Source organism: Perca fluviatilis, chromosome 9 (assembly GCF_010015445.1).
Source record: "Perca fluviatilis chromosome 9, GENO_Pfluv_1.0, whole genome shotgun sequence".
NCBI classification, from domain to species: domain Eukaryota; kingdom Metazoa; phylum Chordata; class Actinopteri; order Perciformes; family Percidae; genus Perca; species Perca fluviatilis.
Genome location: NC_053120.1, coordinates 40825648 through 40850160, shown reverse-complemented (window position 1 = coordinate 40850160; position 24513 = coordinate 40825648). Strand labels below are relative to the sequence as shown.

Genomic DNA, 24513 nt, shown 5'->3' with positions numbered 1-24513 from the left:
CGATACCCAGCCCTAACTACAACAAACCTACAAAAAACTGTGACTTTCTTGACTTACAAAATTATCTTTTAAATTGACAAACATAATTTCAGTCAGACAACTCACATTTGAAATGTTTATTATAACAGCAGAACATTGGGTTTGGTGGCCAGACTCCAACCTCATCACTCCCCGCCCGGTACCAGTCCGCAGCTGTCCACGGAATGCAGATAGTATATTCGAGCCTTCCAGACTATGGCTTTGACTCCGAACTTCGTTATTCGAATATAATTTGAATATTAAAAAAAATAATGGTATTTGAACGAATATTGGGCATCCCTTAATATTCGAACCTGTTATGGGCATTATTTTTTGTCAGTGTGTTTGCTTGTAAATGTTGTTTTCAATTCAGATTCCGTGCTTTTTCACGCCCTTCAAAATTTAAATTCCACGTCAACGAGACGCACGTCGCTCTGCCGTGACTTGGTAGGGTTGCATTTCCCCCCCGACTCATTTCCTGGTTCTCCTTCTCCATGAACAACATGAGATCAAGGAGAGGGTTAACTTTTCCTGCTCCAGATTTCCCACCGTGGTCAGAAAGCACAGGAGAGACACTTTGGTTCTCTCACTAGGACTCTAGAGTCACTACTCACTCTGAAGATAATCACCGTCACTCTCTCACTCTACACACACGCACACACACACCAGTGCACAAGTATAAACATCAGAGCACTTACGTAGGCTACAGTGAAAGCTCCAAACTTCCTGTCGAAAGCATACTGTTTGTGTTTTGTCCAGGGTCTGACTTTTAATAATGTTAACAATTTTAATAATTGTTTTTTTCTTCTGAAAACATCATTACCTGCCTATTGACATTAACTGATACACTGCCTTCTGGTGGACAGAACATATACAACTTAAAGGGATGGTTCGGAGTAATTTCACCCTAGGGTCCTTTGCACCATGACCTCAAGCCAAACACCCCCCCAGAAGCTTTTTTCACCTGGGTCTAACATTGGACGAGTTAGCGTAGCGTAGCGTTATCAGCTGAATAGCTTAGCGCAGAGGCTAATGGATCCGAAGTGTCTCTTAACATTACCCCACTAATAATGCCCGAAATGATACCAAACGTCTACAGTAGTACAAATAGGTTATGTACTCATAAAACGATGGATTGGGAAGTTTGTAAGTACACCAGAAGTTTATGAACACTTGCCTGCTGGCTTCTGCTCTCTGCTGCTGCTGCTGCTGTAATAAGGCGTGTGCTTAGGGACATCTACAAATTACAACACCGAAAAGAGATGCAACAAAAATATTTATTCATTTAACTTATTTTTTAAAGTAAGTGCTGTAGCATAACTAGCAGGAGACAAGTTATAATTGAGGTAAGTTTGGAGACATTACCTTATTTAATCATTAAATTAATACATATTTTTGTTGCATCTCTTTTCGGTGTTGTAATTTGTAGACGGCCCTAAGCACTCTTACTGCCCGGTAGTAACAGCAGCAGCAGCAGAAGCAGCAGCAGCAGAGACGAGAAGCCAGCAGGCAAGTGTTATTTAAATAAACTTCTGGTGTACTTACAAACTTTCCAATCCATCGTTTTATGAGTACATAACCTATTTGTACTACTGTAGACGTTTGGTATCATTTCGGGCATTATTAGTTGGGTAATGTTAAGAGACACTTCGGATCCATTAGCCCCTGCGCTAAGCTATTCAGCTGATAACGCTACGCTACGCTAACTCTCCCAATGTTAGACCCAGGTGAAAAAAGCTTCTGGGGGGGTGTTTGGCTCGAGGTCATGGTGCAAACGACCCTAGGGTGAATTACTCCGAACCATCACTTTAAGTTTGATAAAAAAAATATAGGTCTTACTGAAGGCATTTAATGGTCAAAATATTATTAATAAATATTTGAATATATTCGAATATTAATAAAGAAACAAACTTTGAATATGATTTTTGGGCAAAAGTCAAAGCCCTATTCCATACGAGTGAACTGGGCGTTGCCTGCTGGTCGGTTAACCGTTAATGATCAGTCGGACCTACAGTAATAAATCTAGTTCATCGAAAGGAATACTTACATTTTAGGGAAAACGCTAAAATCACTTTCTTGCTGTGAGTCAGATGAGAAGATTGACACCATATCTGTATGCTAAATATGAAACTACAGTCGAGCTAGTCTACAGTATATCCATGACGTTCCACTTCGGAATTGCTCCGTTGCCGCCGTCTTGAATTTTCACTTTGCTAAGAATAAAGTTTGGTTAAGATTTCAGTGAGCCAAAAACTTAAACTACAGATAGATATCATGGGTCTAACACACTCTCTCTCTCTGGTTGTTTCAGGGTGGATCACTGGAACAATGAAAAAGAGCGTCTTGTTCTCATCACAGACAACTCGCTCCTGGTCTTCAAGTACGACTTCATCATGTTCAACTGTGAGCAAATCCAGAGGATCCCACTGAACCTTGTGGACCGCATCTCCTGTGGCAAATTCAGCTTCCCAAAGCGCGCTCTCATTGAGTAAGTCCGTCCATTAACCCTTGAGTACTCTCGCATTACCGAGCCTATCTCCCCAGCGGTGCGGAGTAAGGTCTGGCTACACCACACATACTTTAGGGGATAGGAGGAAAAAAACGCTCTGGGTTGTTTGCATTTCTTTAAACCAATCCCAATCCTCTTGGGCGGCGCTACACTCCGGACACAGCGACGGTGGCTCTGTACAATAGTCTCGAGTAGGAACTTGTTTTGGTAGAACATTTGCACCCTGCAAAAGAAAAATCCACATACAATATTAAATGAAGTTAACTGTTGACACAATACAGTAACGTGAGCTATTTAAATTAGCTGATACATGGTTAAACCTCAATGGCTCTTAGCATTGTCTCACTGTCTGGGTGCACGGTCACGTATCATGTGGACGCACCGACAGTGTTGTTGTCATTACTTAGAATTCCTCATGGGGGAGACAGAAACTACACACTATAGCTTTAAACCGCTTTGAATAGTAGTTAAGACTAGAAAAGCGCCATACAAATAAATACAGTCCATTTACATTTACACAGCAGTACAGAGTAAATGCTGTGAACATATTCTTTGTAAATCTTTACAATCATTCCCTGAAAGAACCAAGCAGGAGTTTGAGAACGGCAACACACAGAGAGCGGTGAGGGTGAGGGACAACACACGCAGGATGTCAGGCAATTATCCTGGAAATGTACTTTGGTTGATCCAGACTGGCCCTTGTTTAATCCTTCAACAGTAAACATATACCTTTTATCCCAAAAATCTGCAGCTCTAACCTCAGAGGGTTATTAAAGCGTCCATATTATGCTCATTTTCAGGTTCATAACTGTATTTTAAGGTTGTACCAGAATAGGTTTACATGGTTTCATTTTCAAAAAACACCATATTTTTGTTGTACTGCACAGCTCTCTCTCACTGCTGCAGATCCTCTTTTCACCTGGTTTCTGTTTTAGCTACAGAGTGAGACCTCTTTTCATCTTCTTCTTCACTACTATCTTTGATTGCACTCGCACATGCTCAGTAGCTCAGATGTAGATCATGTCAGCTAGCTAACTCTAGAGACAGTAAAAGAAAGCCTGTTTCTCCAACTTTGGTCAGTTACAAGGCAGGATTAGCTGGGAGACCTCTAAATGAGGGCACACATGGAAGTAGTTCTTTTGTAGATTATGGTGAACTTGTGTGTGTTGTAGCAGTGCTTTGCTATTGAGAAAGAGCATAGACTGTTAATATTAATGGACAGAGCATGTGTGACGTCACCCATTGGTTTGTGGAGAGCTGATATGAGTCGTCGAGTTTGCGTTTATGGGCGCAGCCATCATGGTTGCGGATGTGACATTTTTAGACTCGAAGGAGGAGTGAGGGAGGAGCCGTAGACAGTTGGGCGGTATCTGACTGTATTTCTTTTTTTTTGAGTTAGCAACGCTGCTTACACCTTGCCGTTACGTTACACACGTTCACTGGCAATCTGGATGCAACTTCTGCTGAAAGCTAGCATACATAATTCAAGGTAAGATTTATCTTTGCTAGGTTTTAAATATATCTTTGTCCCATAGTCATATAAGAGGAGTCATATTGTAAAGTAAATGTATCTGATGTTACCATGTTGTCTGTAACGTTAGCTAGCCACTTATGGTAAAACATGCTAACGTTAATTTACTGCAAATTGAAGTTTAGCTACAAAACGGTGATTGTCAATGCTTATCATTATCTAACGCTAACTATTAGCAAATGTTTAACCAAGTTTATTAGAACGTTTGGCTAACTGTAATAACCATAAAGCACCGATAAAGTCTTGCTACTGCCTTTACATGCTTTTAAGAGCTAACGTTAACAGAAATAAGATCATTTAACTGACTTAAAGTTACACTAAAGAACAACACAGTGTTGTTAATTCATCTGTATTCTCCTAGATAATTAATGAAGTACAGTTACATGCTAGTGTGCATATATATTTAACTATGAGGGGCTCAAATGGAAATTGATGACTCTTTTTCTTTCTTTCAGAAATAGGAGTGTGGAGAGCCACGATGGCATGTGCACCCAACCCAATTCCTCAGAATTAAGTAATAGTTACTTTTCTTTTTCCACTGTGCATTACAGACAACCAACAGACTGTCACACTATGCTCACTGTAATTGTAAAGGCAGCTTTTATTTCTTTACCCAGGCATTTGGACTTGACTGAACAGTGCTGCACAAGTGCTTTAAGCTTTATATGTTAAGCTATATTTTTATATTGTGGTTTGTAATGTCAACCATTTCTACTGTAATTAACAATGTGGCACTAGTGATTCAACTACCTCTTTTTATTATGACTTCACTTGTGACAGTGAAGTTTGCTTTTACCTTGACCCACAGCAGTGATTTATGTGGGGAATTTACACTGGATTGTAAAAGGTGAACTACATTATTTAATTCATCACTTTAAACATAATGTTAAAAATATTGCCAGTGTTTGTGCACTGTAAAAAAGTACAGACCCATTTAGTTATGTCCACTTATTTCTTATTTTTAACTGAACACGCTTATACAAGTTTTGGATTTTGAACTCAACTTTATGAGTTTTTGAAAGTTAAACTTGCATTTATTCATTGGGTCCACTATTTAAATTTTTTTATCAGATATGTATGTGTAGATTGAACTTGGGTATGTAAGTTATCAGTTGAAAAAAAAAGTGTGTGTGTTGCAACAAAAAATGGTTGCCTTTCGATTTTAAAATAACCTGTCTTCACAGCATAGTTAAAGCATGGACAGAATAAATTGATTATACACCGCAGATAAGTGATTTAGCCTATGCAAATTTCTACTAAAATATAACAAGTGTTGTGGCAAACAACAAAGCACTAGTGGGAGGAGGGAGTACCTGTCAAAGGCTTGTGAATTGTGAATTTGGCATTTCACTCTTCTCATATTGAAATGTACTTGAAAAGTACTTTTCAAAAGTCAAACAGCTCCACACATTTAGCCCAACCCCAATCTACATACTGCAGTCAGGTGCAATTGGTTCATTGGCTGGTCAATTCCCATGATGCAAGGCGGTAAATAGAGTTGTGTTAAAATTTGCTGAAAAGTTTGCAATTTGTTCGGAATTGTTTGTTTGAATTCCGTTTATTAAACGTGTGCTTGAATGTAGTGTTTTGTTGCCTGGTAATTGTCATTGTTGTGCTGGTTTACATTTGTAACCATGAGTTAAGTGACTGTTATGTTTGATAAGAAGAGCTGCAGCATCAGACTTTGAGCAGTAATAGGCTTCCTTCAGCTAATAATCTGCAGTGTGTCACTTCATTAGCCCAAGTGATGCAAGATCAGAGGCTTTAGAGGGACCCTTATTTTGCATGGGGCCCTGGGGCAGCTGCACCCAAGCACCCACACTATCTCCACTATAAATGTGGTTATGTTATTGTAACTTTAAACCGTGAGTTGTAATAAAGCAGAAAAGTATGTCTGTTATACTAGGCAAGGAAGGTTTCTTGCATTATTAAAGAAAGTAATTTATTTGTTTTAATTTAAAGTATGAAGTTAAACTAAGTAATTAAAAGTTAAATCAACTAAAATAACAACTTTAACAAAACTAGAACACTGTAGTTACATCACCCTCATTAACTTTAATTTCTAAGTTGAAACAAAAGCAGTCTTCAAGTTGAGTGAACTTCGATTTTCAAGGCTAAAGGTGAACTTTCATTTCCAAGTTAAACTACCATGAAATTTATTACAGTGTGTGATCTTTTAGTAAAAACATTAGTCTGCTTAAGTTGAAAGTATAAGTTCAATTGCTGCCTTAAAAACATGAGTACACCTAACTTGAAAAGACAATTGGTATGAATACAGTTAGTTGAAATTAAATGTAAAATTGTATGTTTGTTTAACAAAAGGAAGCAAGTTTCCTTGAATATACAATGTAAGATAGATGGTTGTTTTAACTCACAGTATCAAGTTCTAACAATAAATTATTATTAATTAAACATCTTCTCTAACTTACCTTCGTGAGTTGAAATAGCATACAATTGTATTTTTGCTTGACAAGAGGAAGCAAGTTTCCTTGAGTGGACAATGTAGTATTGATAGTTGTTTTAAATCACAGTATCAAGTTCAAACAATAAATGATCATTAATTAAACATATTCTATAATCTAACTTTGTGGGTTGAAACAACACTATTCTTAATGTTGGCTTTACTCACATTTTTAAGGCAGCAATTGAACTTAAATTTTTAAGTAGAACCACCCTGATAATTTTTACAGTGTGGTTTTATGTAGTTTTTGAAGTTAATGCCCATTTCACTGTGAAATAAAGGTCTTTCTAAAGCTACATTTGTTGTTTTTCTGAAGTAACTATAGGAACATACAGTATTGTAGTCATACAAGACATTGGTAATTTGATAGAATTTGTAATTGATTAAAAGTGTCTATTTGGGCTTTAATCAACAAAAATGATTTCTTAAATGTTACCATACTTACTTGAATGTTGACAAAGGATCAGCAAAATGTAGTTTGTGCTGTCTTTATGTACTTGTCAATTTTAATCACCATGAAAACACTTCACCAAAATCCTTTTAGATTAATTTATATATTTGAATATATTTCAAATACCTAGTCAAGTGTTTAGTAGGTAATTGAAAATGCACTAGGTGCTGTTTAATCTGTGTAGGGTTATTGTAAATTCATTATAACAAAAGTATGATCACAAATTGCAAAGAAAAAATAAACAACTTATTCAATGTAATAATTAAATCAATGTACCTTATATTTACTGCACTGACATTTTTAAAGTATGAAAACAAAAAACCATACAAGGACATGCAATGTCAATATCTAATTCTAACAGTTTAATCCTATACATAAAATATCTCAATTATATGCCTTATACATATTTCTAAAGTGCTAACTTTTAGGTTTGAATGGTGAACAAAACGCAGTGTGAATTAACAGGTTTTATTTTGAAGTATCAAGTCCAGGTTTCTGAGGGGGGAAAAGCACGTCAAAGTTTCCAGGATGGAGAACGGGTCGGTGGTTTCTGGGAAGGAGCAGGTCCGTCAGAGGAAGACAGTAGGCCGGCTAGTGGTGGGGGGGTCCAGTGGTGGTGGCTGTCTGCTCCGGTGGATGGCAGGAGTGAAGTGGTAGCAGGAGTCAGGTTCCAATGGCAGCTGAGGCACAAGAGAAAGGATAAGGACAGGCAAATGTTTGTAATAGACAAACATGTAGTTAAGGCATGGTATATCACAATGAATTATATTAATATATGCACTTGTACATGAATCTATGCTTCAGTTGAGGACATGCCGTATTAAGTAAACATACTCCTACATGTCAAATTTATCTTAGACAATGTGTATTGTACGCAACACTTTTTTAATGATATGTACATTTTGGTAATAAACAGCACTTGTAAATATAGATTGTAACATGTATGTGACTCATCTTAAAACAGACTAATGTGCTGACAGAAGGTCTTCAAATAGATTAGCAGACACAACTACAGTAAGTGGAAGAAAGACATCAGTGTAACAGCATCAACGCATATTCTGGCCCACTGCCCCGCCCAGAGACCTCGGTCTCCGAGTCCACGCGTTCCCCCCGCAGCTTTGTCCGAGGGTGAGGGTGACGGTGATGCTGTGTGGGTGCCGCTGTGGCGGGGATATTATGTGCCTGTCGTTCAGGCACCTCCGGGTAACGTTGCCCAACTCTCGGGCAGGAACATATATTTCAGTAGATTCAAGTAAAAGCAGTCTCTGCTTGTCCTGTGCGAATGCGCCACACGAAACTCAGATGTGAGGGGGTAATTTCTAAATCACACGCAGTCCCAAAAGTATTCTAATCCCGTGCGAATATAGGGTTTAATATGATTTTGCACCATAGCATTAACTATATCAGGCTTTGATTTTAAGCTAACATTAGCTACCATTACATGTAATGGTAGTGTTAGCTTGCGGGTTAGGGAGGCATGCGCATCGATTAGCAATAACACCACATATGGTTAAAAATAGATCGCTGGCGAGACCGTTATGCATAGCTACTGTATATGACTGTAACGTTAAATATATATTTGAATCCGTTTATAAGGTCTGCATAACGTTAGCCCGCTAGCTTGGTTAGCAAGGTGCAATCTAGCTAGCAAACTGATATTAATTGGGATGCTAACGTTCGCTAACGAAAAACAGTATTTAAAAAAATTAACGTTACTTACCAGAAAAACTGAACTGCCGACTCCTTTGAGTGTCTTGTCGTCCAACCGAACGCTGAACAAGACATTAGGCGACCAAAGTGTCACAGTCACTACGAAGAAAGCTGGTAAACTCAAACCCAAAATGAAGTTGACGTGCCTTGGATAAGCTTTGCTAAACCTCTGTCATGATTGACAGACCGCGACATGTACTACATCATAGCCCGGCCTAAAACACCCTCTGCTTTATCGCCCATTTTAAAATCAACGGGACCATAATTCAAAAAATGAACATCATTCTGTGTTGCAGGAGACTTAAAACTAGCGATTGAGACCATAAACTCTTCAAGAAAATGTGAACTGAGGTAATAAATCAAATTGAGAAGTGGGTCACTTTCTCATAGACTTCTACAGAAACCGACCTCCTTTTGCAACCGCGCCGTATGCCCCCTGCTGGAATTCAGATAGAATGCAGGTTTAAGGCACTTCCGCATTTGCAGCACTTTGCGAAACCGGATGGGCTGTCCAATAATATACAGTCTATGAGAACGAGGTAGCATGCTAGCGTTAGCATTAGCATGCTAACGCTACGAGCTAACGGTTGTGGTTAGCCAGCTCGTTTTGGATTGTGACGTCACAATCCGGGCCGATTTTGAACAGGTCATCAGGAGACTGAAGGCAGGATACATTCAGAAACCGTATCTCACTCAGAACAGCATGGATGGATTTTTTTCAAAGTTTGTATGTGTGTGGAAGCACCAGAGACACAAAATAACACCCACATCCCAGAAAAGTGTTTTTTTCATAATATGGGCACTTTAATGTAGTGTAATTTGTGGTGTGATAAACAGGAATCTTCTGACACTTACCAGAGATATATTCATTGACGTATTAACAGTGTGCAAAACGGCATTGTGCTAGACAGAAAGCCTTGGATCTCTGGTATCCTGTCTCATTTTTAGTCATTTTCAGTGAGTCTACTTAACAATGTGTCTTTGGAGTGTTTCGTCGCTAATGAAAAAATAAAAACCCTACTTGGAGAATTACAAATATTAGCCCTAATTATCTGCACTCTGCTCTAATTTGTTTTACAAAAGTCAAATTCCCTGTGAGAAAAAGAATCCCTTTTAGGACACGATTAACCATTAAGCTCAAACACAAAAACATGCCTAGTCTTTTTTTGTTTTGTTGCCAGTATGTAATAGTTTCATAACTTATCCTACAATTGTGTATCAAACAACACATTCTCAAGTTTTGTCAACATTTAGAAGATTTAATGAAAAATGCAGCATGCAGCCTTTTTAATAAATTTCAAAGGTTGAAATGATGCATGATTTACTATTGACAGGGATTGGAGTTTTCAGTGAAAACAGTGAGCCAATGCAGCAATTTAAGGCAGCGCTGTGAAGGGGATGCATGCAGAGGATCGGAGCAGGGGACAACTGGGGACACGTGGAGCAGCCGGAGAACAGGCATGGCAGCGAGACAAGTGTGCACAGAGTTTTTCGGGGGGTTAAGGAGTGCATAGCTGTCACTTGGAGCTGTCGCTTAACTGATTAGTGGCAAAATGAATGTAGTCCTTTCATCCAAACCTTTTAAAGTCGGCTCAGGGGATACCAAACCAACTAAAACTAATTTGATGAATAAAACGTAACGCGCTGTGAAGAGCTTAGAGAGTGCGGCCTTTATTGGAGGCTTTATCTCCGCACATTACGTTAAATTATACATAAAGCGCTCGTGAAAGCCACCCGGGAGTCCAAACAGTAAAAAGACTCGACTCTCAAACATTTCCTCTTTCAGTCTTCATCTTCAACGCTTCCTCTCTCTTTTTCTCCCTGTCTTCCTCTCTGTCTCTTCTTTTGTTCGTCTAGTTCACCCTGCGTCTGCTTTTTGGCAGAAATTGATATATGAAAATGAATCCTCCCTACTGCTGTAACAGTACATGGAACTTTGTTTCCTCACAATCAATGTGAGAGAAAAGTAGGAAAAGTCTGGCTGTGAATATTATTCAGCTGTTATTAGGATTGGGCATTGAGAACCGGTTCCAACTTGGAATCCTTTCAAAAAGTATGATTCCAATGGAATCGTTTCTTATTGGAATCGTTTGGGGAAATTCAGTTTTGAATCTGATCATCGGTTCCAAATTTAACATGCGCAAGTTTTGGTTTCTGTAAACCAGTCACAATCGTCTTGGGCGGTGCTAACCCCCGGACGGAGCCACGGTGCCTCTGCAAAATAGCCTCAGGAAGGAACTTGTTTTGGTGGAACATGTGTACGTTCAAAAGTAGTTTTAGTCGTTCAGAACAGAAATCTCAGATTGGAGAGATAGTCTAGCTAGCTGTCTGGATTTACCCTGCAGAGATCTGAGGAGCAGTTAACCATAGTCCTCACAAATCCACCGGAGGTTAGAACGCCAACACAGAGACAGAGGAAGGGGACGGACATCCGGGCCGAAAAGAGGGATTTCCGGCGGCACCGGAGCAATCCCAGAAGTGGAACGTCGTGGATATAGACTACGTAAACTGTAAATACTGTAAATATTGTAAATATTCCTTCCAAGTTCCTTTTTAAATCAATCAATAATATAAATTACTGTAGTTTCACTATATTGAACTGAAGTTGTTGTATGCCAATTAGCAAACATGAATTACTGCATTTAGGCTCCTACAGATTGCACTTCACTTTAAGTCCCCCTATGTAGTCTTTCTCCATTTCTCCAAATCAGTATACCAGTATATGATCCAGCTGCTTATTCAGCTGTCATGGTAATGCCACTTGGCTGTTACTCTTGAGGTATTACTGTTCCCATCCAAGATATCTGCAGCCTGATTTGCTAGCTGACAGTTGTCATCTGACCACTTGATGTCAGTGTGCACCCTCGGTAGAGACGGCTGAAGGCAGCAGCACGCCACATCACATCCCTTCATCTGTTTGATGTCATCATGCATGATTCTGCAACTGCTAGTGGGAATAGTGTTGCTAGAAAGACCACATACAGTACGGGCTGCCTTCGCAGTGTCGTTCAGAAAAGTCAAGCCTTTTTCTGGCCACATTGAGGCATTGCACTGTTCCTAAGCATTTTCATTCTGTTCTGCATTCTATAGCAACTCTGATTCCAAACAACTGTTGAACAACAGAACAAACCTTGATTACGAGTGCTAATCTCAGTTTTATCATCCAGAGTCAGGCTGTACCGGACTCTTTCGGTGATTGTAGCGGTAGTATTTAAATATTAATGACATTTTTTAACCAGTTTTGTTAATTGGGGTTTCATTTGTTCAAGCATGATTAACATTTTGTTTATCAAATTGTCAGAAATAACAGGAAAATGCATAGATTTCTGTTAAATAAGGTAACACAGACTCATTGCCTTTACTGTACGTGGACAGATCATGCTTTGTCCCCCCCCCCCCCAGGCTCACTCTAAGTCAGGAAAAACCCTGACATCCATTGCTTCTAGATCTTTTTAGATATCTGTTTGTTTTCTATTTCTTACAACATTTGATTGTAAAATGCCATAAAATCAAAGTTTAGACATAACAGGCCACCACGATCATTTGTTTGTACTTTTTAGTACTTTAGGAAATTAATAATTTATAATAGCATGAAGGGCTGCAACTAACAATTATTTTCATTGTTGATTCATTTCTCGATTAATGGATTAGTTGTTTGGTCTATGAAATGGTGAACATGTAGATCAGTGTTTCCCAAAGTCCAAGATGACTCAAATGTCTTTTTGTTTTGTCCCCAACTCCAAGATATTCAGTTTCCTGTCACAGAGGAGAGAAGAAACTAGAACATATTCACATTCAAGAAGCTGGAATCAGAGAATTTTAACTTTTCTTTCTTAAAAAATGACTCAAACCGATTAATCGATTATCAAAATAGCTGGCGATCAATTAAAAAGTAGACAACTAATCGATTAATCGTTGCAGCTCTAATAGAATGAATAGAGTTCAACTTGAACTGAATTGGGACTGAAAGCACTTTCATGAACGTTTGACCCTGGCGTTCCTAGACCATCAGCTTCAGAACAGAGAATATCAAAGTCCCTCTATGGAGCTTGTTATTTTGACGTCAGTACCCCGCCCCCATTGATGATGCCAACAGAAAGTGTTAAGGGAGTGTCTGTATTTTTATTCCAGGTGATTTTGTTTTCATCCCATTTCTCCAGGTCCACCCATGATGTAAAAAGCATAGTATATTCTGCATCAGTGGGGAAAGATGTGCTTTAAGTGCCTTCTTTCCAAACTGTCTAGACAAACTAATTACCCAGCACATCATGCATTCTTTTATTCCTGTCTGAAAAAGTTGGGTGTGGAGGTTTTAAAGAAGCCCCACTAGAGTTTGCTTTAGTAACTGTTGTAGGAAAAAATATACACTGTGTATAGAATTATTAGGCAAGTTGTATTTTTGAGGATTAATTTTATTATTGAACAACTACAGCGCTCACAGTCAATCCAAAATGTTAATAAACCTCAATCCTGAATATTTAAGGAAGTAAAAGTGAGATTTTGGCTTTCTAATGAGAAAACGTATGTGTGCAGAATTATTAGGCAACTCTGTGTGTGCAGAATTATTATGCAGCTAAATGAAAAATGAAAATGTTACCATCTCTCTCACTTGTTTATTTTCATCTGTTAAAGTGAGAATAATCAACAAACAACTCAATTGAAACATTTCTGAAAAAAACAAAAACAAATCAGTGACCAATTTAGCCACCCTTCTTTTCGATAACAGTTATAAGCCTTCCATTCATGGAGTCTGTCAGTTTCTTGATCTGTTGATGATCAACTTTTTGTGCAGCAGCCACCACAGCCTCCCATACACTGTTCAGAGAGCTGTACTGTTTTCCTTCAGCGTAAATCTTCCGTTTAAGAAGGGCCAACAAGTTCTCAATAGGGTTTAGATAAGGTGAGAAGGGGGCCATGTCATTATTCTGTCATCTTTGAGGCCTTTACTGGCTAGCCACGCAGTGGAGTACTTCGATGCATGTGATGGAGCATTGTCCTGCATAAAAATCATGGTCTTCTTGAAAGATGCAGACTTTTTCCTGTACCACTGCTTGAAGAATGTACCCTCTAAAAACTGGCAGTAGGTGTGGGAGTTCATTTTGACTCCATTTTCAACCCGAAAAGGTCCACCTAGCTCATCTTTAATAATGCCAGCCCATACCATCACCCCACCTCCACCTTGCTGTCGTCTGAGTCGCAGTGGAGCTCTGTGCCCATTACTGATCCAACCACGGGCCCATCCATCTGGTCCGTCAAGAGTCACTCTCATCTCATCGGTCCATAAAACGTCTTCAGATATTTCCTCGCCCAGTCTTGACGTTTCAACTTATGTTTCTTGTTCAGTGGTCGTTGGATTTCAGCCTTCCTTACCTTGGCCATTTCTCTGAGCACTGAACACCTTGTACTTCTGGGCACTCCAGGTAGGTTGCAGTTCTGGAATATGACAGCACTGGAGGATAATGGGTTCCTGGTAGCTTCACGTTTGATTCTTCTCAAATCTTTGGCAGCTAATTTGCGGGGGTTTTCCTCAACACGTTTCTTGCGACTCTTTTGAGTATTTGCTACAAAACGTTTGATAGTTCTGTGATCACGCCCCAATATCTTAGCAATTTCAAGAGTGCTGCATCCCTCTGAAAGACTCTTTACAATTTTTGACTTTTCGGAGTCAGTTAAATCTCTTTTTCTGCCCATTTTGCCTGAGGAGAAGAAGCTGCCTAATAATTATGCACACCTTGATATAGGGTGTTGATGTCCTTAAGCCACACCCTCCCTCATTACACAAAAACACATCACCTGAAATGCTTAACTCCAATAAGCATGCAAGTTTATATAGCTTGGAGTTGGAAAAAATGCATAAAAATTATGATATGGGCCAAATACTCATTTGCCTAATAATTCTGCACACAGTGTATATACATATATTTATGAAGGTTAGAAATAATCCCAGCACTGCACTCCTCTGTTTCTCATTTGATCAGGTGTAGTTTCTTTCCTCTGAATAAGGCCCCCATCTTCAACTACTTAAAACACTTTTATTCATTACAATAAATTAATTTAATTTCTTCCTCACTTTGTCAATTGTTATGCTGACACATGACATGTTACACATACATGATTTATATACAGATCAATAAGGTTTAAAAACTGTAGTTTGGGTCAGTCTTTGCATGGTTTCTTTTAGATCTGGTCTATGAACGATCCTCCTCATCTCATTCTGCAGTCTTTTTGACCACACCCATACAAACCAAAGCAGCTTACACATCCAGACAGCAGAGGGCAGTCAGTACATAGTAGCTAGTTAAGATTTCATCAGCATAATGTAATTTAACCACAGCCACGACCGTTGTGATGTGACGCAGGAGAGTTAAATGCTGAAATCTGAAGCAAGGAAGAGGGGCACATACACACACACACACACACACACACACACACACACACACACCACCAATTCTCTTTAAATGAGCACTGACACTCCTGCTTTCACTCCTTAACCAAATCAAATGCAAACAGTATTTAAGTGAGGAGTCAGTGGGGCGAACGTCTTACTCCAAGTTTCACTTAACAGGTTACACAAACCATGGCTACTGTCTCATCTCAAATACTGCTCAGTAATCTGCTGCAAAAAAGTTTTAAATAAGCTTCTGTTGCAGAGTAGCAGTACAGAATAAAGCAGCGTAACTCACACATTTTCAAGGATCAAGAATGTACTCTAAGCTTGCAGGCAGTAATGGAATGTAACTAAGTACATGTACTCAAGTACTGTACTTAAGTCCAAATTTTGAGGTACTTTACTTGAGACTTTTCTTTTCATGCCACTTTCTACTTCAACTCTGCTACATTTCAGAGAGAAATATTCTACTTTTTACTCCACTACATTCATCTGACAGCTTTAGTTACTAATTACTTTACACATTAAGATCTATGCACACAAAACACATGTAGTTTATAAAATACAATGTTTTATTATAAACTAAACTAGCCAACAATATAACAGCCTACAAGTCCAGCTGAGATGATTAGACCATTAAACACTTAGTTGATTGACAGAACTGTTTGGATCGTTTCCAGTTTCTAAAATGTGAGGATCTTTCTGCATTGAGTACTTTTACTTTTAATACGTTAAGTACATTTTCCTGATGATACTTACTACTTTTACATAAGTAACATTTCCAATGCAGGACTTTTACTTGTAAGAGAGTATTTTTTACAGTGTGGTAATAGTACTTTGACTTAAGCAAAGGATCTGAATACTTCTTCCACCACTCTTGCATGGCTGGAAGTCCAAGAGAGAGACTGTGGTTTAGTGATAAATCATTAGTAATTCAGTATTATACTTCCCTAATGTTGAGGGACTAACAAAAACAGATTTAAAAAAATCAAAATCAAAACTTTGCCTGGCAGAGGCTGAGATATCCTGACTTTTTTATGGATTAAACTCAAAAACACTGGATCCTACATTTCCCATAATGCAATTTAATTATGTCTCTCAGAAGACATTACACATCTGTTTTCACAGGCTGAGTAGTTCTGCTCGTGATAGGGAAATGGAACAACTAAAGTTAGTTTTGAGGCGACTTTCTTCACTGTGGGGATGTGCAGAGGAATTTAAATTTATTATTATTGTTAGGTTTCACTTTCAATTTGCTCTATTTGTTTGTATGTGTTGGGTTGTGTGTGTAGTGATATTGTAACTGATATATTTATTATGTAGTGTGAACATTGATTGCACTGAATTTTACTGTGCACCTCTGGACAAGCAGTTGTTGCCATGACGACTAGGGGTGTGAATCTTCACTGGTTTCACGATTCAATTCGATTAAGATGATCCTGCGGTTCGATCCTATTCGATATATCCTCCTTACTATTATTATTTATTGCTACACATGGTTTTCATCAACAAATTCAAGATATACTGTATATGAACTCCCCTTTTTATTGTATCTGCTCTTAAAAAAGCCCTTTCCTGGATGTAGCGAAGTCTGAACACAACAGACAGAAGACAATAGGCTAGAACAAAAGAAAGCATCTACCGGAAAATCAACAAGTAACATCAGCAGGCAATAATCGATTATGGTCTGTCACTGCATCGATGCAGAATCGTCCAGGTCCGCATCGCAATGATTCATTTCAACACCCCTAATGATAACTACCAATGGGGATCCATTATAAACAATAAACCCTCAAATACTGAGTATTGGGACATAAGGTTAAGGCATTGTGACATTGCACAATATATGCTAATAGATGAGGAAAACATGTTTCCTTAATAGCTACAAAAAAAGTTGCAGCACTTTTTTGACGCTAACCTCGAATGCACTTTCATTAACAGGACGTCCACTGCATCCAGAAAAAAATGTAATACACACTTGAATTTGCACCAATATGTGTATAATGTTTTGCACATGGTGCTCTAAATTCATGGTCCTTGGGAGCAGTTTTCAGCTTGTGGACTTGCTTTTTCAAGCTGGAAATGTCTTTGCCATCAGCCTGCAGCTATTATATCACAGCTTTTGCATCATGACATCCACAGTTTCCAAACATGGCTGTATGTTTTAGGCTTCAGAGGTTGCCTGAGCAGCTTTTATCATGAATAATGTCAATGTCTTTTCAAGGCTTGATCATTCTATGGAAATTGTGTATAACACGTAAGCTCAATTCTTTGTGTTTTCCTTGTTTTTTTTGTACTCATCACTCCACCCTTTTTTCTCTCTTTGTAGTCCTTTCCCATGTTGGATGGATACATGTATGGATGGCTGACAAACCTGCAGGCTCTATTGAGCAATCGGACCACATTTGTTTGTTTGCTCTGAGACAATGTGGGACACTTGCCATGACAACTGGAGCTGGGCTTGATATTTATCTTGTGTGTTGACTTATGAGTCCCAAGCGCTTGAAAGCCCAGGGAGGAATTTTTCGGCACTTGCCCTTAAGCTCAGAATACAGTGTTTCTCTTATGCATGTGTGCGTTTTGTATAAACACTGTGGATTAACTCAACTGGGTAGGTCAGTAGAGGGTGGATTTTCTCCATTTGGCCTCAATCTTGAGGTGTTCACTTTTTTGTCTCCTTGGTAACTTATGACTGACATAACGAAGGTGTAGCCTGCTTTAACCTTTTATGTATTTCCGTGACTGTATCTAAGTGAGGCGCAGTGAAAGTCCAAACCCCAGCTCTGCCACATAAACACAGTGAAGACTTCCAAGGCCTCTGGCTGGAAAGCCCAGCCCTGCGCTGCCTGTTTGGGCTGGTCCCTCTCCCAGTGATAGCTTACCTGTGGAATTTGCCAAAGCTTTTTTATATCCCCATTTATACTAGAGCAATAGCTGTGTGCTCTTACAAAGGGCAATGTGTACAAACGTAACCTTCACCATCCTCACTCGCTTTTTGCTGAAATATAATCAGTCTTTTAGCGCCGCCACACACACACACACACACACACACCTCTTTTCTCCCTGCACAGCATTTGCTGCGGAGGAAGCACAAAATCTTCAACAGCAGCATTGTCATGTGGAAAGTACTCGTGTAAGACAGGGTTGGTGATTGCATTGTGATGCAGGCCCATCCCTGCGACCGTGACATAGGAACAGCTAAGGTGCTATTGTTTAGCCTCAGGTGTTTAATTCTGTTTGGCAGGAAGTGCTCTTGTACAAAGTATGTGGTAAAATGTGCACATCAGTGTGACAGGTTGTTAAAGGAATCAGAACAGTGTTGGGAAATCGCCTGCATGCTGATGTATTTATCTTCTTTCTTACTTTTTTATGCAAAGCGGCGGGTACAATATTAATAAGACTTTGCACAATTACATTTCTTTATTCCACAAACTGTTCCAGCTCCTGACAGAATCACCAAAACACCAAAACTGTTTGATTTGCATAACAAGCCACACTTTATGAGCCATGTTTGCACAATTTTCATGTGATGCAAGTTGCCTCTTGAAAGCCGGCACAACGTCTACTCCCAGTATTGAGCACTAAATAAACCCAAGTGTTCGTCCATCCACACATGAAGTCCAGAGGTTGCAAAGGCAGATTTGTGGGTTTAGTGTCAGACCTTCAAAAATATTACATTCTCCGCGTTAAAAAGTACGCAGCAGGCAAATGACTCGCATAATGTACGGCACAAATGTTTCAACAATGCACAGTGCCTAAGTAAATGTTGAAATCTTGATAGGCATCTCTGATATTGAATCAGTGTTGGTATGAGGGGGGGTGTGTGGGCAGAAAACATCATGTTGTCAAAGAAAGATGAATTAAAAAAATTAAAAACCACATCAAATTTGGAGTATGATCCCTCCATGTAGAAGTGTGATGAAAAGTCAGAGTTGCTTTTGTTCCGACAAGCTTTCGTGTTGCTAGCATGTTTAAATTTAACCACTGACTGTGTGTCTTTTGTAGGATTGTTAATCTACTGTAAAGTGTTCTTTGTGTTGCTGTACTCTGAGTGTAATACGTTGGACTGAGGAGTCAAACCTGTCACTGCAGGTTTTTTTGTTGCTACTGTTTTGAATCAATCAAAGACTTGTTTACCTAAGCTTGAATTCTCAAAGACCTGTTAGGCCAGAGTTTTTAATTATATGCAATCTAAATATAGATTTGAGTCTAATAGAAAACATCTTCATGTATCAATAGTGCAAAGACTTCTAAGGATACTTGAAGAAGTGTTCTTCAGTAAATGAAAAAACAAAAACTATTCCCAATAGACACAACATAGTACAATGTAGTGACATTTTTTTTAGGGCTGCAGCTATCGATTCTTTTGTAATCGATTAATCTAGCACTTTATCAATCGATTAATCGGATAATTTCTTTTTTTTGCGTTTTTAAACAACCCAAACTAGGGAAAAAAGCAACATTTTCGGAAAAAAGCAACATTTGTATTGCCTACATTGCTTACAATATCATCTCTCAAAAACTAAACATTAAGTGCATTTAAGTGCCATATTACATTGTTTTTAAATATAATTTTTTTTAAATGATATCAACCTCAAACTAAGGCTTTCATTAAACATACACAAACATTACATTACGTTGTGCAACTTAACTTTCAGAACTACAAGTTTCAACGTGAGACTGATCTGTAGGCCTATATACAGTAGGCCTATATGTAAATATTAGTTATACTCAACCTATTTTCATTTATATATTTGATTATAATGTCACACAGCTGTTACACTTATGCTATTAGATCGTTGATCAGCTGTTTCTCCAGAGAGAGAGAGAGAGAGAGAGAGATAATGCACCGTGTGGAAACACCGTCCGTCAGCGATGCAACGTTGATAACATTGATTTAACGAAGCTTCGAGGCAAGTCATTTTGCATCGAGGATTTTTTGTAATCGAATTATTCGAGTTATTCGAGGAATCATTTCAGCCCTACATTTTTTTTCTGCATTTTTAACCCATCCCAGTATTAGGAGCAGTGGACAGCTCTTTACCCGGAGAGCAACTTGGGGTTCAGTGTCCTGCTCAGGGACACTTTGACATGTTGAACCGCCAACCACTCTACCTCCGAGCCACAAGCCACCCCTGAATATTGCCCATACAATATCTCCAGTACACCTAACAAGCTTTTAAATCATTGTGTTGCATGTACATATACAATACATACATATGTAGTGCTGCAACTATTATTTGTAATAAATCTAATCCAATCTATCAATTATTTTCTTAATCAATTATTTTGGTCTATATAATATCAAATGAAAGTCAGATGTTTACAGTTGTTGTGGAAAAAGCCCCTCCCCCCCCCCTTAAAAAAAGGAAGTTGTATAAAGCCTTTGGGGCATCCAGAGGAGCTGTGTTTGAAGTCTGACTCACTTGAGTCAGCGTTGGTTGGGCCTGAAGACACAATCTTGAGGTGTGGGTTTAGAAAACTTGAGCTAACCCGACAGCTGTAACTCGCCCCTCATCTCTGCTGATGATTAAGCCAATCAATGAATTCACTTCGAGCTGGGCGATATGGGAAACATCTAACATCACAATACTTTTGACCAAATATAATGATGGCGATATTGCAGGGTTGACAATTGGTGCTTTCATAAACCTGAACCTACATGAACCTCGGGCATGATAGAAACATGACTGGAGTTGCTGAGAATCTGTGTAGGAACAGAAAACATTTCAGCATGAAATGGAGGTTATGCAAGGCTCCTATTAGATGATTTTATATGGTTTTATTTGGATAGATCCAGTGCATCACAATGGCAGTTGAAGAAAAGGCCTTTCCATGTCCAGTCAGGTGTGATAATTGGAGGGCACTGCTCCTGGAAACTGGTGTATACAAAACACCAAGGTTTTGCATGGTTCAAAATATCATTATTTCTCATACTTACAGATCTATTTGCTGTGCTGCTTTTTAGTTCAGCTTTATTTGAATATTCTGCAGGAAGGTAACACTGGCCTAAAACAAGAAGGAGAGGAGATTGTTTTAAAACTCTTTGTGACCTTGTACCTTTTGAACAGACTCTGTAATCCCCACAGATATGAGAGCCCTAGATCACATTTGATGGACAAACTGTAAATAGAGAATTGTAAGGACCTTCACAGAATGTCAGTGTTTCCTTTAGGATTTTTTTTTAGCAGTGGGGGCAGGTCTGAATCCCCCCCCCCCAACTTTGATCTTGACATATAGGCTAAGCTTTCTGTAGCAAATAACAATAAACCCACTATTAATTACATTATCTTAATGCAGTGTAACTACTTCATCATGTAAATAACGCACATAAAATTACAAACCTGAACGGCGTTGAGCAATCCGTATTATATGGAATCAACAGCCACGTGCAATTAGCTTGCAGGTGAAGAATACAAACAACGAAAATCACCAGCTAACTTAATTTAAATTTGCAAGACCAGGCTTAAATGGACTGACAACATAAGTTATACAGTTCTCAAGGACGCACACACTCCATCTCAACTGGCTTATCATCAGGACAGCGTCTCTTTTTCCTTTCTCCCTTTTTCTGCAGAGTGACCGCGCTATTCTCCGACATGCACTCTAACAATGCAGCCCTGTTTCTGATACCGTGGGGGGCAGAATTGTTGCTGTGGGGGGGCCGCCACGGTCAAATCAACATAGAGGAAACAATGTAATGTAGATACCAACATCATTTCAAAGATGTGAGGTGTGCGTGTTCAGAGGCCTGTTTGCTCTCAGTCTTCTGAGGTTTCATTAGGCCGAGGAAAGATGTGACCCCGGGGCATTTTCATTAAAACCCACGGTATTTACTTTACTATGATGAACACACTGTAGATTACCTCTAAGACTGGTAAATATGAGGTTGTCCTTATACTAAGTATTTGCCCTGAGGACAGATTAGTGCCATTTTAAAAAATATTATTCTTATATTTTTACCATGCAACTAACAGGTCTGGTAGTCCCCCTTTTGAAATGAAGGTAAGGCAAAAAGAACGTGTGGCCGTTGCACATCAGGAGGTAGCTACATTCTTAGTTGTTGACCCAATTACTTTAACCTTTAGATACTTAAAGGCAGAGAGCAGCAAGAAACAGTCACAAAAATTAGCCCCCAAAAGTCATTGACATAGACATTTGTATTTATTGCAATTCTAGAAGTACTGTATTGCGATTCAGTAGTATTGCGTATTGCGATTTTCTTTTCCTTCTTTAACAAAAACTAAAGTTGTTCTAAAACTATTTGTTTTCTAAAAAGAATGCACATCACATGTTCACATTTATTTCATTTGTAAAGAAGAACATAACATGGATTTTCTGCTTTCTCTCTGTTTTGCTGGACACGGATATGATTTAGTCGCCGTCAACAGAACATATTTAGGTGAATCATTGGTAAAAATCAAATAAAAAATGTAATGTAATTAATTTAAATAATTTTTAAATTACAATCCATACATGAATCAATGTGTGTGTATGTATATATATGTTCTTGTTTTGTTTTTCATTGAGAATTATACAGAAAAAAAAACCCTGAATATAAGCTATGTATATAAAACCCTGAATATAAGCTATATATATAAAACACTGAATATAAGCTATATATATAAAACACTGACTATAAGCTATATATATAAAACACTGAATATAAGCTATATATATATATAAAACCCTGAATATAAGCTATATATATATAAAACCCTGAATATAAGCTATATATATAGCTATATATATATATAAAACACTGAATATAAGCTATATATATATAAAACACTGAATATAAGCTATATATATATATAAAACCCTGAATATAAGCTATGTATATAAAACCCTGAATATAAGCTATATATATATATATATATATATATATATATATATATATATATATATATATATATATATATATATATATATATATATATAAAACAAAACAAGAAGGTGTCTGTAGAAAGCAGTTAGTGGTGTTATCGATCTGAGTCAAACGTGTCCCTGACAGAGAGAAACACTTAATCATTTGTGTTCCTCCGTGTCTTTCTATGTTCAGGAGAGAGGGGGAGGGGGTGCGAGTCTTCTGGGACCGGCTAAGAGAGCCCTCCTTTACCTCCAGGTGGAACCCCTTCGCCACAGACTTCCCCTTCATCACCTTCACCCACCACCCTGTGAGGAACGTCAGTGACACATTCGCTGCCCTCTGTGACGTAAGTGGATCAATCCGTGATTACAGTGTGGCGCTGTTTGAAGGCTCCGTTCGCCCAAATCACACAAACATCACACTTTCTCACTTCAAAGTAGGGCTGGACAATGTGAGGAAAATATGCGATAACGTTGTTGAATATCGTGATAACGATATTACTTGCGATAAATAAACAGATATCAAAGTGTTCTCAGCTGTGCATTTCTGCTGCTGTCAGTATTCTGCTAACATACAACAAATTGGTTGTTGAATTTAAAACAAATGAAAGGAAAACACTTCCAACTTTCTTTTATTGAACAAATTGAACATTGGATTGAATATAAAGGGAACCACTAAAAACAGAATGAAAAGTTTCTTTCAACTAACTGTCTTTTGCGATATGTCGCAGCCTTTTGCGATGTGTTTATTGCGCCAGTTGATATTGTGATGACGATAAAAAAATGATATAGTGCAGCCCTGCTTCAAACTAGTGGTGTCGAGCCATGCAACCAGTTGTGGCTTTATTTTCAGAATAATCCACAGACTTCACTGTCAGCAGCTTTCATTGGGACTATTTCCAGTGAAAGTTGGCACAAGTTAGAGAGTCATATCTCTAAACACATCTCAACATATACAACTGAAAGTTTGGAACAGCTGCAGGACTCTGTGGAAGTTTGTGATTGGGGTGAACTGTTGAAATTTCTCAGAATGTATCTGTTGAAATATTTTGATATTAGGTTTTATGACTAATCCAAGTGGAGGTGTGTACTCTGAGAGTCATTGAGACACTTAACTATTATACCGTTAAAACAACAACAGTGTGGTGACATTCATCGTGTGGTTAAATGAGTCATCACACAGAAATGACTTGCTGGAATTAGGCATCAGATACCATTCATGTGTAATCTGTCAATCTGTTTCCACACCCAGTAAAATCCTCTGACACACACACACACACATGTGGATCCTAAGCCTGCCCAGTTATTAGGTATAATGTACACCTATAGAAAACCAGCACTCAAACTTTCAAAAAAGTTTCAGGTGTGGACTACTTAACGTGCCAAATTACGATTTGTGTTTTTTGTAACCAAAACACAAAAGTATGATGTGTTTGCAAAACCTATCCAGGGGATTTCAACATGGATGTTTATAAGCAATTACAGCAGGTGACTCAACATGAGGAAGAGAAAAGAATGGAGCAATCATCTACTATGTAGTGAAATTTCAACAGTGTTTCAAACACGTCATACATGC

The 24513-nt window shown here is 38.5% G+C and overlaps 1 protein-coding gene across 1 annotated transcript in view; it reads left to right on the top strand.

Moving 5' to 3' along the window:
- The window catches only part of tprg1 (tumor protein p63 regulated 1), a 31708-nt gene that overhangs the window by 5336 nt on the left and 1859 nt on the right, over window positions 1–24513 (top strand). Inside the window, exons 4-5 of the mRNA XM_039812268.1 lie at window positions 2330–2506; window positions 23131–23284. Of these exons, the coding sequence (XP_039668202.1) occupies window positions 2330–2506; window positions 23131–23284 (331 nt within the window). The remainder of the gene's footprint in view (window positions 1–2329; window positions 2507–23130; window positions 23285–24513) is intronic.